Here is a 15805-nt window from a genome sequence, read left to right on the forward strand (position 1 = left end):
AGTACTTGGACAGTGAGCTTCTGGGAAAAAGGACCAGCTTTATTCTGGGTTTCTCCCAGTCACTCTTGCATACACCCTCTCTGTACTCTGCCCAGGAAAAGCATGTTTTAGGCAAGGTTCGAACCCTTGGCTGGCAGAGGTGGGCTGTTTTATTCCACTCAGCAATACTGAAGCAGCAGATTGAAGGGAGAAGAGAGTCCAACAGATGAACAAAATAGAAATTCACCCTACTCACTTCTGTTGACTTTCCATCACTTTGCACATTTTCCATTGTTGTGTTTCCTGCACAGCCATTTCTGCACCCTCCACTATCCTGTCGTTTGAGTATCTATTCACAGACCTCAGTGACCTAACTTCACCCTTGGCTTTTTGCTGGGCTGCTTCTGTAAACTAACCGTTTCTAAAAACAGATGAAGAAACAGCTTTGGGGGGGGAAAAAAAAAAAAAAAAGACAGACCCATTCATCTTTTCGACAGGGCACCGCCAAGTTCCCACTGCACCCAAAGGAGCCTCTTTTGTAACATATTCGTGTGTGCAAGATATGCACAATGTTGTGTGCACATGAGCCAAGCTGTCTCTGCAAGTGTATCAAATACGTTACAGATACACAAGCAAAGACTACTGCCTCGGCTAACACAGAGCTAGAAATCTAAGGTATAGCTTGACTAAGGCTGTGGGGATTATTTCTAAAGAGACTGCAAGTGTCTCTAGTACCAAAGAAGTGGGGTGCTGCAAGCTGCTTTCTGCGCCTTTCTCTTCAGAAATAGTTTGGTGTAACAAGCACACTTACACACAAAAGATATTTCAAAACCACACAAGGCTTTGTCAGAGTGGCTGTTTACATTTCTTTTCAGGCAGTTCCTGAAAACTCAAACAAATCCCAGATTGCAAACCTGCTCAATTCCCTATAAAGCCCTGTCTTTGCCTTGAGGAAAACAGGGGCGTTTGTTGTGATCCTGAGGATAAACATCAGGGTATCTCCAAGCCAGTTGTGCAATGACATTTCTGGGAAGCTCGCGCTGCTCTTACACAAAATGTGCTTCTGAAGTGGGCCAGAGTACCCCACAGAAACAGACCACTAATTCTACATGGAGGAGACAAGGTCCGGGGTGGGCACAAAGGCAAAACACCAGTTGCTTTCCATGGGAAACTCAGAAAAGTTGCCTCCCCTGGCTCGGTTTCCCATAAAATGAATTAATTTTCAGTATTTCAACTCAACTTTGGCATGCTGCTTTTCCTCACTCTGGAAGGTTACCTTTTTTCTCCTTTTCTTCCTCACAGTACAATGGAAAAAACAGAAAGGATAAAAATAAACCCCAAAATAAACTTTTTTTTTTTAGATGCTACAAATCCAAATTACTTCATATAAAACAATGCACTACTAGAGAAAAAGAGGCCATTTCTCATCAAGTGTCTTGACAGAAAATATCTGATGCAAACCATCCCTTGGCCTTAAAAGAATTTTAGTGTCTCACAAGAAGTGCTAACCCTGATATCCTGCCAGATAGCAACTCAATTATGTCTAGCTCCTTTGAATTTCCCCTGGAGTACCAAATGGATATGCTGCTTTCCTTTGCTCCCTTTCCTTAGGTACTCCTAGAGCAGTGTTCTATTAATGAGCTCTTTGCCCTGTCCTAGAACTGAATTCACACTATTGTAACAGACTGTATCTTGCATACAGTTGATATTTTGTTGGCTGCTTTTGTAGTTTTTAGGGCAGAAATGAGTTGTCAATTATATGAAGCTGTCCTTGGGAGAATAGTCTTTTGAGCTAAATACACCAAGAAGTTACCTGCATTCCTTCAGAATCCAATGACACAGAGAGAAGGTGAAATCCACACAGCAAAAACCACACACAAACCCCCTTTTCAGTTACAGATTCTTCCTTTTGTACTCCACTCCTGAGCCAAGGCTTTGTTTTTGTTAAGTGCTGTAAAAACATGGGACAAAATCCTTGTCCTACCAGGCTTCTATGTACACCATGAAACAGGCAAAGGCAAGAGAGGAGCCATGAGAAAACTAGGAAATAGCAAGTATATTATATACTGTTATTGCTGAGGAATTCAGGACATACCTGGAAAATCAGCAGAAATATAAAATCCACCAGCTTAGTTACAGGTTGCTTAAAAGAGTCTCCCTTGCTTTTTACTAGTTCCAGGCAGAAGCACTCCATTAAAATGTAAAACTTCCCAGTAACCTCACTGGGAGCAGGAGTGCCTTTTTTTTTTTTTAAAGTAACACTGCAGTGGTTCTTGGCTTTGCTGGAGTGTAGCATTGCAAGGGTTTAAGGAGGAGGATCTCAAGGAGATGTGATAGGGCACACTGCAGGTTGCCTGTGCTCCTCGAGCAGAAAAGGCTGGAGTCGGTGTACCAGAGCACAGCCCCAGGCTGACCTACCCCTGCTGAACGCTGCAGAGCTGCTTCCATATCATCACAGATTTCCAGGCGAGAAGTCTGGTGAATACCTCAGCAAACGCGTGCTGTCAGACCCAATTGCTCATGCCAACAGGCACTGGAAGGATCCACTCCATAACCTTTTTCCCAGTGCAGTGAGACAATCAGAGTTTTGGTGTTCAGTGCAGCAGCTGTACACCCCTGGGACAGAACTGTAAGAGAGTCACTGACCTCAGAGCTTAGAGGGCAGAGCTCAGCTACATCAGTAGAAAAGGTACTTTTGCTAATACAGCTGCACCAACTCTAGCACCATCACGCCCGTTCAGCACACTGATCCTAACGCACCGAACGTGTCCGTGTTCAGTCGAAAGTCAGACTCGATGTGTATTGTGGTGAGCAACCCCTAACGCTAATGTAAAGGTTCACTGCCAACAGCAGGACACCAGGAGGTTGGGCAACTGATTTGGCTTGACACATCTACTGCTTTGAATCTTGAAGCCACTGGTTTGTGAAGGGCAGAGCACACACACGTGCCACAACAAGAAAGAGCATGTAATACCGGTGTCAAAGCCAGGCATAGGAGCATTACCCACCTGAGCATATTTGATTAGAAGAAAATGATCTTTTTACTTTAATGGAAGGCTCATTAAAAATATTCAAAATTGACTTGGAGGTGGTGAAAGAAGGCAAAGGACACTTGCAGCACCTGAAAATGTAAACCAGTTCAATAAAACGTTTCAATGAAAGCATTTGCTAGTTTTTTACTGGCTGAGAAATGCAACATTCTATTACGAAGTTTTTACACTCAGAAATGAAGAATCACAGATATTTCCCTTGGAAATTTCCATCTTGATTTTTAAGAGCGCAGTGTGTTACCCAAAGTTTGAAACAATTTTGACCAGCTGTGGACCGAGATGGGAGTCTGTATCACAAACACTTAGATGTAGGCACACACTTCAGCGTGCATCACCTTCCACTCCTCACTCCTTCCTGCTTCATTTACCCAGCCTTTACTACGGAAGCATGGTCACACTCTTGCCCACACTTAAGAAAGGCTTTCATCTTGTCTTGTTTTAAAAGTCTCCTTAAAACTAATTGGCTCCTGTTTCCTGTCTCCTCTCACCGCTGTTCACTTGCCCCAGAGAGGCAAAGAGTGTAAGAGACAAGGACTGTATATATTACCCGTGCTATTAGTATGTTTAATAATGAAGACCCAAACCAGGCAACCTTCCTTTCAAGTTTGCTTGGCTTCTCTAAACTTTTTTTCCACACTAGTCTTTCACTTTATCAGCAAGAAAAGCAAGCCATCATTGGCACTTCTGGACCTTTTTACTGCAGAAAATCAATTAGATTTTCTCTAGCTAGCAAATGAGACTCCCCAACCTCATTTTCAGGACGATCTAGAAATAGGGAACCGCAATACTTCCTTACTTCTCCCTGGAACGTGCTTCTAATATTGGTAAATGAAGCTGAATGCAGAGCCAGAAGACCAAGTTATCTGTTGACAAGACAGGCAAGACAAGGGGCAGATCAATGACTAACGTGGTACCAGGAAACAAAACATTCCAGGTTTTGCTGTGGCTTTGGGAAGCCATTTATCCTCACAAGTGCTTGGACAACACCCACACAGAGGCTGAGAAACTCGACTCATGGGTGAGGGCATAAGCTGTTGAGGGCAGGGACTGTCTTTTGTTCTGTGTTTATGTGTTACTAGCGTAGTGGAGATGCCTAAATGCTGAAGACATAAGAATAATGCCGATAAAGCCCATTGTGTTTTATAGATAAAAGCAGCACTAGTCACGCAAAGCTAAGGTGTCATTACATTACAGCCAAAAGCACCTTTTCTGTGGCAACAGCTCACTCTTTTTGCTCCAAGCCTTCAACATACAGGACTATTCAGCATCTGAGCAGGGTTGGTGGATCGAAGACTGCAGTTCCCATTTGTCTCCATCAGTGAGGTAAGCAACTTACCTTTCTGTCTGATTTCCACAGAGCCGTTTTCCTGGCCATTTCTGCAGGGCTGACCCACCCAGACACCTCTGGCAGAAGCCTAGCTGTTCTTTCTAACCTTGCTGTCTCATCCGGAGTCTTCTTTACACACTGTCTCCACCATATTGAGACACAAATGGCCAGAGAAGATGTGCAGGGGGGTACAAGCTACTGCCTGCACTCCTCTGCAAATTCTGCAGCATGTCCAAGCCCCCTGTCACATTCCTACAGATAAAACCTTTGCTAACAGCAATCCCTAGAGCAAAAAACTCTTTTCTACAATTTATTCACCAGCTCTACACATACTGCCTGTCTTTCATACACCTAGAAATCTGGCTAGTCCATGTTCCACACCAGTGAGACTTAAGGAACAGGGCAGGGCTGTCCCCTGCAACATTTCTTCATAGCAGTCCAAAAACTCAGTTCTACTTGTGCCCAGCCACATCAGTCCACCACCCTGTGGGGCTCAACTCTTCCCAGGGAATCGGAGACCAACCCACTTTTTCACACCTGTACCCAGGTTCCTGGGGAACAGGAAGACCCAGGAATCACAGCCTTTGCCCAGCCACAGCAGATTTCAAAGCTGTGTGCCTGTCAGCACGATGTGGTGAGCAGCATGGAGACAGAAGCTCACTCATCACATTACAGTGCCTCTGGAGATGCAGAAACCCAGGCGACTTCTGAGGCAGTCTTGTAGGCAAGCCCCCTCAAAAACCTCAGGGCTGCAAACTCTTTTCTCCATAGTCTATGGCTTTAACAAATAGCTCTCTTCAACCCTTCTGCCTTTGCTCTCCTTTAACGTCTCCTTTCCCGTTCTCTGCTCCTCTCCTATTCAAGTCAACCTCTACCTCTTTCCTTTCCCTTCTTTCAGCAGCCCTCTTTCTTCCCATTTCTTGCCTTCCCCCTTTATCTCCCTCTCCCATCCTTTTCCCCCTCAACTCCTCCCTCTTGCACTTCAACACATCTGTTTCTCATCTTAGGCATCAATTGGAAACAATAACCTCTTTTTATTTTAAAATCTGAATGTTAAATGCCCAAGCAAATCAAAACAGAGTTAAACAAATTTGACACTATGCCTGAAACAAAGAGATTTTGTTCACCTCTTTTTTTGCCGAAGAGGTTCAAGCCCCTCACTAGTTCATTGCTTAAAAGCGCTGCCCTCTTTAAACAAAAAACATAATATTCCAAAAGGAGTCTGTTTTAACAGCCACTTCTAAAAAATGAATCCAGATATTAAAAGAACTCTGGCTATCAACCTGCTAATAAAACAACAAGAAAAGCATCATATCCCAAACAACACGGAAATTGGAGTTTTCCATAAAAGTTTTTTCTTTACAAATCCCTTTCTCTAGCTCATCAGAAACGAATTTCAGTCATGCAGAGAGGGCACATGGAAGCTCGATTAAAAACGCTAAACAAAACCAAAAAAGCCCACCTACCTAAAAAGAGAATTGAAAGTGCAGACATTCCGTCTCGAAGCAAGAGGGACTTTTCCTCCCTTTTTCTTCCTTTCTCCCAGGAACGGCAGGCAGACCTGCACAGGATTCAAAGGAACGCCTCTGGAATGCACTGAGCGTAATTGCATCCATGTGCCAGAAAAATAACCAACTTCACTCTTTCTTCCCTTCTGCTATTCATCTCCTTGTCCATATTCCATCCAGATTCAGTCAGAGCTTTTAGATCTCTGTGGCCGGTAATTCAGGCCCTTGAGTTTCTGGAAAAGAAGAGACGGAGGCAGTGCAGCAAGGAGTTTACATCTACGGCAGCATAGAACAATTTTGCTTGTCTGAAAAGGAGAGAAGCAGGGGAAAACACTGTGCTCAATGTTCACCACATGGCTGCCTCCCAGAAGAGCCCCTCCCTACCATCAGCTGGGATTAATAGTGAAGACCAGTCATGTGGGTGAGGTAGAGCTGATTTCTAGCAATAATATATATATTTACTTTTGAAGGAGAAAGAAAAGGATTTTCTAGTGTCAAAACAGTTAAGTTTGGAGGCAGTAAAAATCCAGCATGGAAAAAAAAAATCAGATTCATCACTCAAGGGCTAGAGAGAGACTCTTGGAAAAAAGCACACATGCTTCAGAATGATAAACATGCTCACATGTATACGTTATCTTTATTCACTTTTGTAGCTAGTAAATTGCAGAATTAAAGCTTTTTTTCTTATTAGAATACTTTCTTCATTTGTTTCATGGTTTTCTTTTTGAGTTTCTAGGAGAGAAAAAATTCCTGAAAAGCCCCTAAAATTTAATTTTATGTTTTATATGTGCTTCACTGATGAGAGAAAAAGCCAAGTCAAGCAGAAATTGGTTGTCTATATTTAGTGACCACTATGGGATGTAACTTATAACTCACTCCCAAAGGCCATTTTAAGGCAGCCCAAGGGACGCTTAGAGCCCATCTTCAGCTTCACCATAGTGCAGTTAACAAGTGAGCAAGTGGTAAAAGCTAGCTCAGATACTCCGTGTATGCCATCACAGCAGCGAAGACAAACCTCTCAGTTTCTGTAAGAAGGATCAGATGTGGTAGGGAGTTCACAGAAGATGATTTTTACCATTTACTGAGCAGAACCTGCCAAACAGAACTTTATAATTCTTTAGTAAAACATGTCTAAAGCTTGCTGCTCACAGCAAGGCCATGGAAACAGGGATGTTCTGCATGTGTGCATATCCACAACTGTTCTGTTGCACTGCACACCCGTACAGCTCATGCTTACACCTTTATATCCATATGCCCTAAGATAAATCTACTTTTCAGAAAAGCAAAGCACTTCCAGCTAGCCTACTTGGCTATTAACAGAAGAATAACACTGGCTACCTAAGACTCTGCAGTGGCTGTAAAACCATTTGAGAAGCTGAGTAAGCATTTGGGTGGCTATCCTGTGCTTGGTCTGGGTGTTGCCACAGCTACACCAGGACCCCAGCTAGTTATTTTACATCTTCTAAGGTGCATCTACACATGCAGCAATTGCATATTTTTCCTAAATATAGGCATACTCACAAAGAAATGTCCATCATACACAGCTGATAGCAAATCAAACTAATTTACCCATCTTGTGCAACTTGAGGCTGAAGGAAAGCTTTGGAAGACAGAACAAAAATCCTTTCCCCTAGAAAGAGTAATGGAAGTATTTTTAAGACCTAAAAGAAATAGCAAGCCATATGCAAGGCTGCCAGCCTGTGGTCTGAGACCTCAGACTTCAGTTTCAAGCTCTCATTAGCTCCATCTACACATAGTATAGCTGTAGTGTAACTCCACCTACACAAAATTTCTATATGCTGCCCTTGTAAAATCAGGGATAGTATGCTGCTCTCCCTCTTCAGGAAGGAAAACTTAGAAACTTTGTAGGAATTAATTACAGCACAAGCTTTTCAATCATTTACTAGAAGACAGAAACACTGCTACCCTGGACAAAATCAGACCCTGGATTCAGGTAGCTCCCATCAGAGAGAAATAGCATGGATAAAAATTATCCTTCTGCATCCTGCTTCATTAAAGTTTAATTTGCCCCTCCCAGCCTCAGATGGAAACAAAAGCAGCATTTGTCTCCTCCTCTCCAAAACAGCTGTTCTCTCTAACAGTGAGAAATGTTTTAAACAGCATAATCAACTAGTATAGACTGATGATACAAAGGCAATCGTTATCAGGTGAATATACCAGTTCCTACTGAGCACCTCTGTCTAGCCCATCAGCCCGTATCATAAGAGCCAATTCCTTCAGAACTTTTCCCCACACACTTGACCAAAGAGACAGCTGGTTTTCAAACAGTTGAGTGGATCTGCAAGAACTTCATCGATTTTCAGTGCAGGACACAAATCAATGGAGAAAAGTGCATTTAATCCCTTCCCCCGCTCCCCAGAAGCCAAGCAGCACCGAGCTTGTCTCTATGCATTACGAGGCTGACAGAAAATGTCCCAAGCTCTGCTGTAAACACCCAGCATGCTGCTTTGCTTTAATAGAATCAATGCATCAGAAACCAAGACAGAAGTCTTGTCACCCTGCACTGAGCTCCACAGAGCTGGGGTGTTTGAGGGACGTACACGAAGGAGGGGGATGCGGAGAATGAAAGAGGAGGCCATGCATGCAAAATCTCCTCTTCATCATCGTCTTGGAGAAGTCATTCCACAGCCTGTTCTCACATTCAGCCCCTTCAGGAAGCTCCTCAAGAGCAAGTTATGCTTTGGGGTTCCGTGGGGATTCTCCGTCTGGTGTTCATACCTGTTATGGCAAGGGCAGCTCCCTTGTTTGCCTAGCAGTTCCAGCAAGAGGCTGGTAAGGGCTGGTGTAAATACATATAAGAACACCCATGCCACTGACACCAGCACATCCTCCCAAGACCTTTGCTGATTGTATTTGGGGGAATAGGTCCTATCTGCAGCACATTATTTTCCCAGAAAGAGCAAATTCTTCTAGCAGGCTTGCGAATGCTTTCACCTGGTACTATACAATGCTAGCACAGCGGGGGAGATACCTATCATGCAGTTCTCAGCAGGGAGAATGGTGAGAGAGAGAGAAACTGATGTTTGATATCACAAGCATTAAGGAAAAAGCTTTCATTAAAAACATTTATAAACTGAGTTCATTTTTCAGGGTTCCTGTACTGCTACTGACAGGCGCCGACTTTTAAGTCCAGGGTAGGTTCAGATTAAAATACCTATGTTCAAACATCTGTAGGTATCCTCATGGGCCCCTCATGGGCCCCAGACCAGCCTTTTTTGTGGCCTTTCCTATTGCTGTCTCAGTTTCAGCCCCTTCCATATTTGCATGAGTAACTCCTTTCAGGAAAACATACTCCCTTAAATCTACATGTCCCAAGAGCCTGCCCAGCACTTGTTAGCTTGTTCCTGCACCTCAGCTAGAAGCATGTGGGGGGACCCTTTCTCTAAGCCCTACTAATTTTTTTTGTATCCTACTATTCCTTTCACCATGCTCTTCCTCCTCCCTTGAGGTGCAGCTGCCCCCATTGCTGCAGAGCAGCACACTATCTTCTCAACACCAAGTAGTGCTACATATCCCCAGCAACAGCACCTCTAACACCCCCATCATCCAAAACACAGCCAGAAGCACTATTTTCCTCCAGAACTGTTATTCCATAACAGTAACACAGACTATTGCTACTCAGCTACCTTCTCGTGTTGATTCTTTATTAAGTCTGTTCTCTGAGACGCCCCATATAAACTTAACTCACGCAATTTAAATTATTTAAGTGGCTTATTGATACAGCCAGTGGAAGAACAGGGTTCAGCCACCAGAACAGCCAGATGAGCACTCTGAATCTTGAGCAAAACCATGTTCTGTTCAGCTTATGGATTTGCAACTGAAAAAAGCACAAAAACTACTGGGACAAAGAAAAGGCAAACCACACAAACCAGTCTCTGAACAAAAAAACTCAGAACAAACAAGAAATATTGGGGTAGAAAATAAAACCCTTCACAGATGTCTTTTCACAATAAGCTGCTGGTGGAAAAGCTGCTTTATACTACAGCAGGACTCAGATATTAACTTATAAACAAGTTATTGTTTAAGAAGCTCTCATCTCTCAAGTAGGCTTCAATAATTGATCGTAAAAGCACTATTAGTCATTTAGTATTAGTAAAAAATCTCACTTCAACAAGCCTTTGCACTCACAATGTCAGTAAATGTATCTCTGAGCAAAGAACAACCAAGCAAAAACCTCCTTAAAGCTCTAGCTGGTTTGACAGTCTGCACAGCTTGTTACTCCAACATTTATTTTTAAGTTTGTTTTACAGAAAAATACTCTTAGTACTTTTTTGGATAGCCTCATTTTTACATAAGACTATAACTGTACTCTGCATACGTCTTACGTCAGTCTGTAACTGTACTCTTCAAGGAACAAAAAGAGTTCCTCACACACAAACCCAACATTTTTAGTCTTTATTAACTTTATGTTGTTACAATGGTTAAGAACTAAGTACAACATAAACTACTTACATCATACTATTGATTTTATAGGAGAAGGCAAACCAAATCAAAACCTACAAGGCTTCTTTTCATTAACAACAAAAGCTTTAGATAAGATAACAGGCAGGGGAATACCATGCTGAGACTGAAACTGCAAGTCCCCAGCCACAGTCCCGACCTCTTGTACTTCTCATTTCTTCAGCCTCAGAGAAGGGGAGAGGAGGATCCAGCAGATCATTTCCATGTGGAAATAGTTGCTCTGTGTGATTTCCACATAGCTGCTATCTTTGCTTCTGCTCTTTTACAGCAGTCATCAGTTTGTTAGCAGCAGTGTTTAACAACTGAGTAAGATCTTCTGTGACCCCAAGGAAAAGGAAATATTTGTATCAAACCAGAGAAGGCAAAGAAACAGCTTGTATCTTAGAAATTTCTCTCTCACCTATTAACCTTGTCATTAGGGACCATGACATGCATCAAACTGAACTGTTGACCCAATTCAAGTTGGAAGTGGGCAGGAGTTTTTGCTGTGCAGTGGCTGTTTACACAGCCATAGAAAACAAATTTGAAAACTTCACTCAACTGCTTAGTGGCTGTACTAACCCCACACACTGTTACAATGACCTAGCGTGGCGGGGGAAGGCTGAAGTAAAAATGGTTAGTGGAGACTTGTGGGCTCATTTTTAAACTTTTTTTTTTCTAGGTCAATGTTAAAAAAAAAAATACTGTGAAGTGAAAATGACATGGGGGTAATGTGGTTTTGAATGGCAGCTGCTCTGTTGCAAACCAGGGCCAGGCAGAAACATTCTGTCCCTGGAGCTTTGTTTTAGTCTTCACTAATACAAAGTTCCCTTAGAGTATGCGGAGAAACTGAAGAGCTGATTTATTCAAGGATAGCCCATATAAAGCATTAACTGTAATGGCATGATGGACTGCTATGAGGATGATTGTGTGGCATTTGAGCACCTGTGGTCCTGGATTCTGTTCTGCTTCTTTTGTCTGGTCTTTGAGATACAAGCTTTTAAATTGTGCCTCAGTTTACCTCTCTATAAATACAATGCAAAAGGATTCTTTGAGATGCTTAGAACCTGCTTTTAAGCACTTCATCAGTGTAAGATCAAGGTTGCCTCTTTGTAGGTTATAGGTAGTTTGGTTAGATGCAATCTGTTTCTTCCTTTGCTTTACAATTGTTGCACTTGAGTTGTATTTTCTTTCTTAGCAGTCACGTTTTCTAATCTCAGTGGCTAGAATGACTAGATAATTTCATTAGGTATCCAGTGTTGCAAGAAACATTTACAAAGCTATTAGGACAAATTCCTTGTTTGCCAGTGCTGTGCTGAGCATCTAGTTCCTCAGAGTCAATTTTGGGAATGTTTATTATGCATGTTTTTATTGAAATTGCTCAATATCTAGTTTTAATGACTGTTCATGGCTGTCTTGATCTTATTGAGTAAGACTGGCATATTTTCCTCTCTTGGATGGAGTTGCTTGAACACATTGTTGAAATATTTTGTTCATGCCATTCAGCTGTTGTATCAATATTGCGCAGTGTGCAACTGTGCTGACAGGCTCAAATGTGTGGAGTGTGTTTTAAGGTGACCTGAAATGTAAGATATTTCACATCTGTTTGCATGTTTGAGTCATCATAACTGGCATTCAAATGCTACCCTTGGCCTGCAGTATGAGTACCACCAGGTATTCTGCTTAGACAGCCATGTGTTATTCATCGATTGGGCACTTAAAGAAAATAGCTCTTATTATTAATCCATTGCTGCTTTTACTGGAGTTAATCTGGCTAGATCTGGCTACAAAATGGGGAAAAAAATCAGGAAAAAACTTATAAATGTGCTGTGTGGCAATGAATGACTTGCCTAGCAGGACATTAAATTTCTTCAGACATTAACTACCAGGTGAAAAATTCCACATGTGTAACCCAACTCATTCTCAGTGCATGTGGTGATAAATTAAAGCTGCTTATTTGTTTATCCATTTTTTTAATAGGAAACAAATCACGGTGAGCCATACTGCCTGGAACAGACAAAACATGGCTAAATCCTGCAATTCCATGGCTATAACGGCATATGAATGTTTCTATACCTATTGTTTGACTTAAAAGCCCTTGTAGAAAGCAGCCCTTGTGCAACCTCTGTTTGTTGATACCTCTGGCTTAAGTGGACTGTATCTGACAGTCTGCTAAGAGTGGATGAAGGTTGGGGTGCTGAAGAGATGCTAAACCTGAAAATGTCCCTTTGAATCAAAAGGAATTTGTCATTGAGTATCACTGAATTAGAGGTGACTTCCTATGTTTAGTAAGTACCAACTTTTGGTCAGGAAGCTTGATCTCTGGACTTGCTGTCCTGGTGTTTAAATATTCTAATGCAAGTGTAACAGGACTCCTGCAGTAACTGTGTGCCACAGTACCATAATTGGGCCAACTTGCTACTGGTTCCAACTAGGAAATGTGGTGTCAGTGAATTTCTCAGCCTACTTTTATCTTGGTGTCTTGAACTTGATGTCTCATTCCTACTTACTTACAGATGGTTAAGACTTAATCCAGTTTCCAGGACAGTTAAACAATGCCTACATTGCTCTGACAGAATGTCTGGAGAGTGAACGGAGTTTTCCTTTCTAGGTAGAATGTTCTCTCTGGGCTTGCTTTAGAGGACTTGGTCTTGTTGCATCTGAGGCTACATTGCGGGTACTTTCTCTGTATGTCACTAAATTCTCTGTGCAATCCTACGTACAAGGATTGCTTTATTTGATGACAGCTTTATTGCACCGGTTACTAATGTAGTTGAACTTGTCTAAGTTGCTGCTGTAGACTGTATTGCATCATGCTGCTTAACACTATATGTAACTGTTAAATTTAATTACTACAAACTGATTTAGTGTACTGTTGCACTAATAAATAAAGCAAGGCAAATCTCTGTGTAGGTAACCTGAGGTGCTTCTCAAGATTTCATTAAATCTCTGAGACTTTTGGGTGCCTGACCCAGGAGGACTGATGGTTCTGATTTTTAAGAACAGTCATGTGCTGATGGCCTGAAATGGGAGGCCTCCAGCCTGCTCAAAAATGACTGTCAATTACAAAATGTTGGCTTTTTAGTATGGACCCTTAATGGGTTTGGGTTTGTGCCCTGTGTGTCCATATGCTTCAAAAAAATGTTGAAGCTTGTGAACTTGCTGGGGCACACTTACATGTGCAAACATGTTGTTGTACACTCATGCATATATGAGCTACATAATTGCTCAGCTTTTTTGTTGCAGTTTGCTTGAGGCAAATGTCTTGTGAGCTTATGTTTAAGTAATGCCATCTAAGAGAATATTTTAATGTATCTTGCTAGTTCAATGTGAGCAGTAAGGAGTGAAGGTTCCAAGACCTGGTCTTTCAGCTCCTATTAACATGCCAGTGTGGTCACTGAGGCTGTGACACTGAGTCTGTATGGCTGAAAGACACTCAAAGGTTTACTGCTCAGTTGCTAAACCTTTTCTGACTGTTTCTGACGTTTAAGTCCAAAGGACTTTTGAGAAATGATAGGAACTTGAACGTGGACAAGGGACACAAGGCCATGGGAACCTATGATGCCAGTGCAGACAGTGTTCTTAAAAGTTCCTTTTACAGTTCTGCCTTTGTTATCTGGTTGTGACTGGGTGAAATAAAGGCAGTGAATGCTGCAGACTAATGCAGGAAATCCCTTGACTCTTTCCTCATGGTCTCATGTTCTTGTCTGGTGGTCTCAGTGATAGTCAAATTGTTTGGGCATCAGTGGGCAGCCTGGAAGAATCAGGACCATGGATAATGGGAGTAATTTGATAACTGCTCTGGCCGGTACATGAGGCAGCAATTGCTTGTCTCACAGGAGACAGTACTTCAGAACCTGTCTCTTGACCCCTGCCTTAGCTTGCTGAAGTGAAGTAAGGCTCCTGTCTCCTGTTATTTAACAAGAACATCTATTCTGACATGTATTTCTCTTTTCATCTCCTCTGAGGTATTACAGCCTGGTTCCTGTTGGAATTCTTTATATAAATGTTAAGATCGGTGTGCTGGACTGACTCCATCCAGGATGGATCAAGTTCCGACGGAGTCTTTCTTTGCTTCTTAATGTGGGTCTGATAAATTTCAGTGTACAGTTATTGTTCTATTCTTCACCTTCTTCCACCTACTGTCACTATTCTTGGGAGATGGCATGGGGTTTAAGTATTTGGAAAAGGCTTACCACACATGTACTATGCTGTGAATTAATCATGTTATTAAATGAGTAATCTATAAAAGGTATTCCTGGATAATTGAAATTGGATTTGTGTTGATTACAAGGAGTTCTAGTTTAAGGAGAGTGGACAGACAAGATGGGTTTGCTCAGGTTTCTTGATAGTGGAATTACAATAACTTAGCATCTCTAAGGAAACCAGTTTTCATGGTCTCAGCAGCAAGGAGAGAAGCAGAAGAATCTCCTTCCTGTGTGCATAGAAATATTCATGAAGATGTTGAGATTGCTAGGTTGGAGTGAGAGCACTCCATCAATAAATAAAGAGCATCAGTATCTTATGACATTAGTGAGGAAAGAATGACATCTCTTCTGCTTTTATTTCATTCTATTTCAGATCATTCAGGTTATAATATTCAGCTCAAAATGACATTTGAAGCAAGTTTCTGAGGATTTGATTTTAAAAAAAGTACTTTGCCCTAAAGGAACCCATTAAGCTCAGTGGAGGGTGAGCAGCTGTGTAAGACTTCCCTACACCCTCTCCATGGGCACCTCAGTGTCTGAAAGCGCTGGCTGGCAGGTTTGAATGCCCTGACTTCAGGCTGGAGAGGTCCTGGAGGAATATCAGGAATGCAGGTTCCCCAATAAGCCTATGTAGGGAAGGAAGCAGAGCAAGCTGGTGGATTTTCAGTATACTGTAAGGGATGGTAGCTAGCAGAACTTCAATCCTATATTTCCAGAAGGATCAAGGGTTTTTTTAAAAATAATTAGTCTAGTACTAATAAAAAGATGAGGCCTATCTAGCTGCTTTGGTATCTGGTAAAATCTTGCTCTCATTGGCCATTTACTTAAGATTTTGGCAGCCTACAGGCTACTGCTTGAGTCCTAATCTGAAACGCATCACCTGAAAGGCAGTATTATTTTTATTTGGGATTGTCTGCTTGTATGAAGAGCTGTACCATTGTAGATCGGTGGTACTCCCTTGCTGATTCTGTGTTTAGTCCCTTCCTAAAGAGGAATGCTGGTCTGTCAGTTCTTCCATGCAGTACTTCTGCTGGGTTAGAGATCTCGGTCTCTGAGAGGGAACTGGGTGGGAATCCCAGTGTTTCAATGTGATTCACTTCTAATCCAAATGTATTAAAGCTGACCAACCTCCATACAAATGTATAGTTTTAGTTTTCTGGCTCAAGTAAACTCTAACTCCTTACATGCCTGTTTTCTATTTGCAGCACAGAAATGCTCTGGAAGTGCTTATATAGCACAGGAAGAGGCTGTTCACTTAGTACAGACGTAGCC

The 15805-nt window shown here is 42.1% G+C and overlaps 1 protein-coding gene across 1 annotated transcript in view; it reads right to left on the reverse strand.

The window, feature by feature from the left end:
* CLMP (CXADR like cell adhesion molecule) overlaps positions 1-6199 on the reverse strand; it is a 43686-nt gene extending 37487 nt beyond the window's left edge. The window contains exon 1 of the mRNA XM_074849050.1: positions 5823-6199. Within this exon, the coding sequence (XP_074705151.1) occupies positions 5823-5850 (28 nt within the window). The 5' untranslated portion in view covers positions 5851-6199. The remainder of the gene's footprint in view (positions 1-5822) is intronic.
* Positions 6200-15805: the final 9606 nt, after the last annotated feature.

Source organism: Strix aluco, chromosome 23 (genome assembly GCF_031877795.1).
Source record: "Strix aluco isolate bStrAlu1 chromosome 23, bStrAlu1.hap1, whole genome shotgun sequence".
Lineage (NCBI taxonomy): Eukaryota > Metazoa > Chordata > Aves > Strigiformes > Strigidae > Strix > Strix aluco.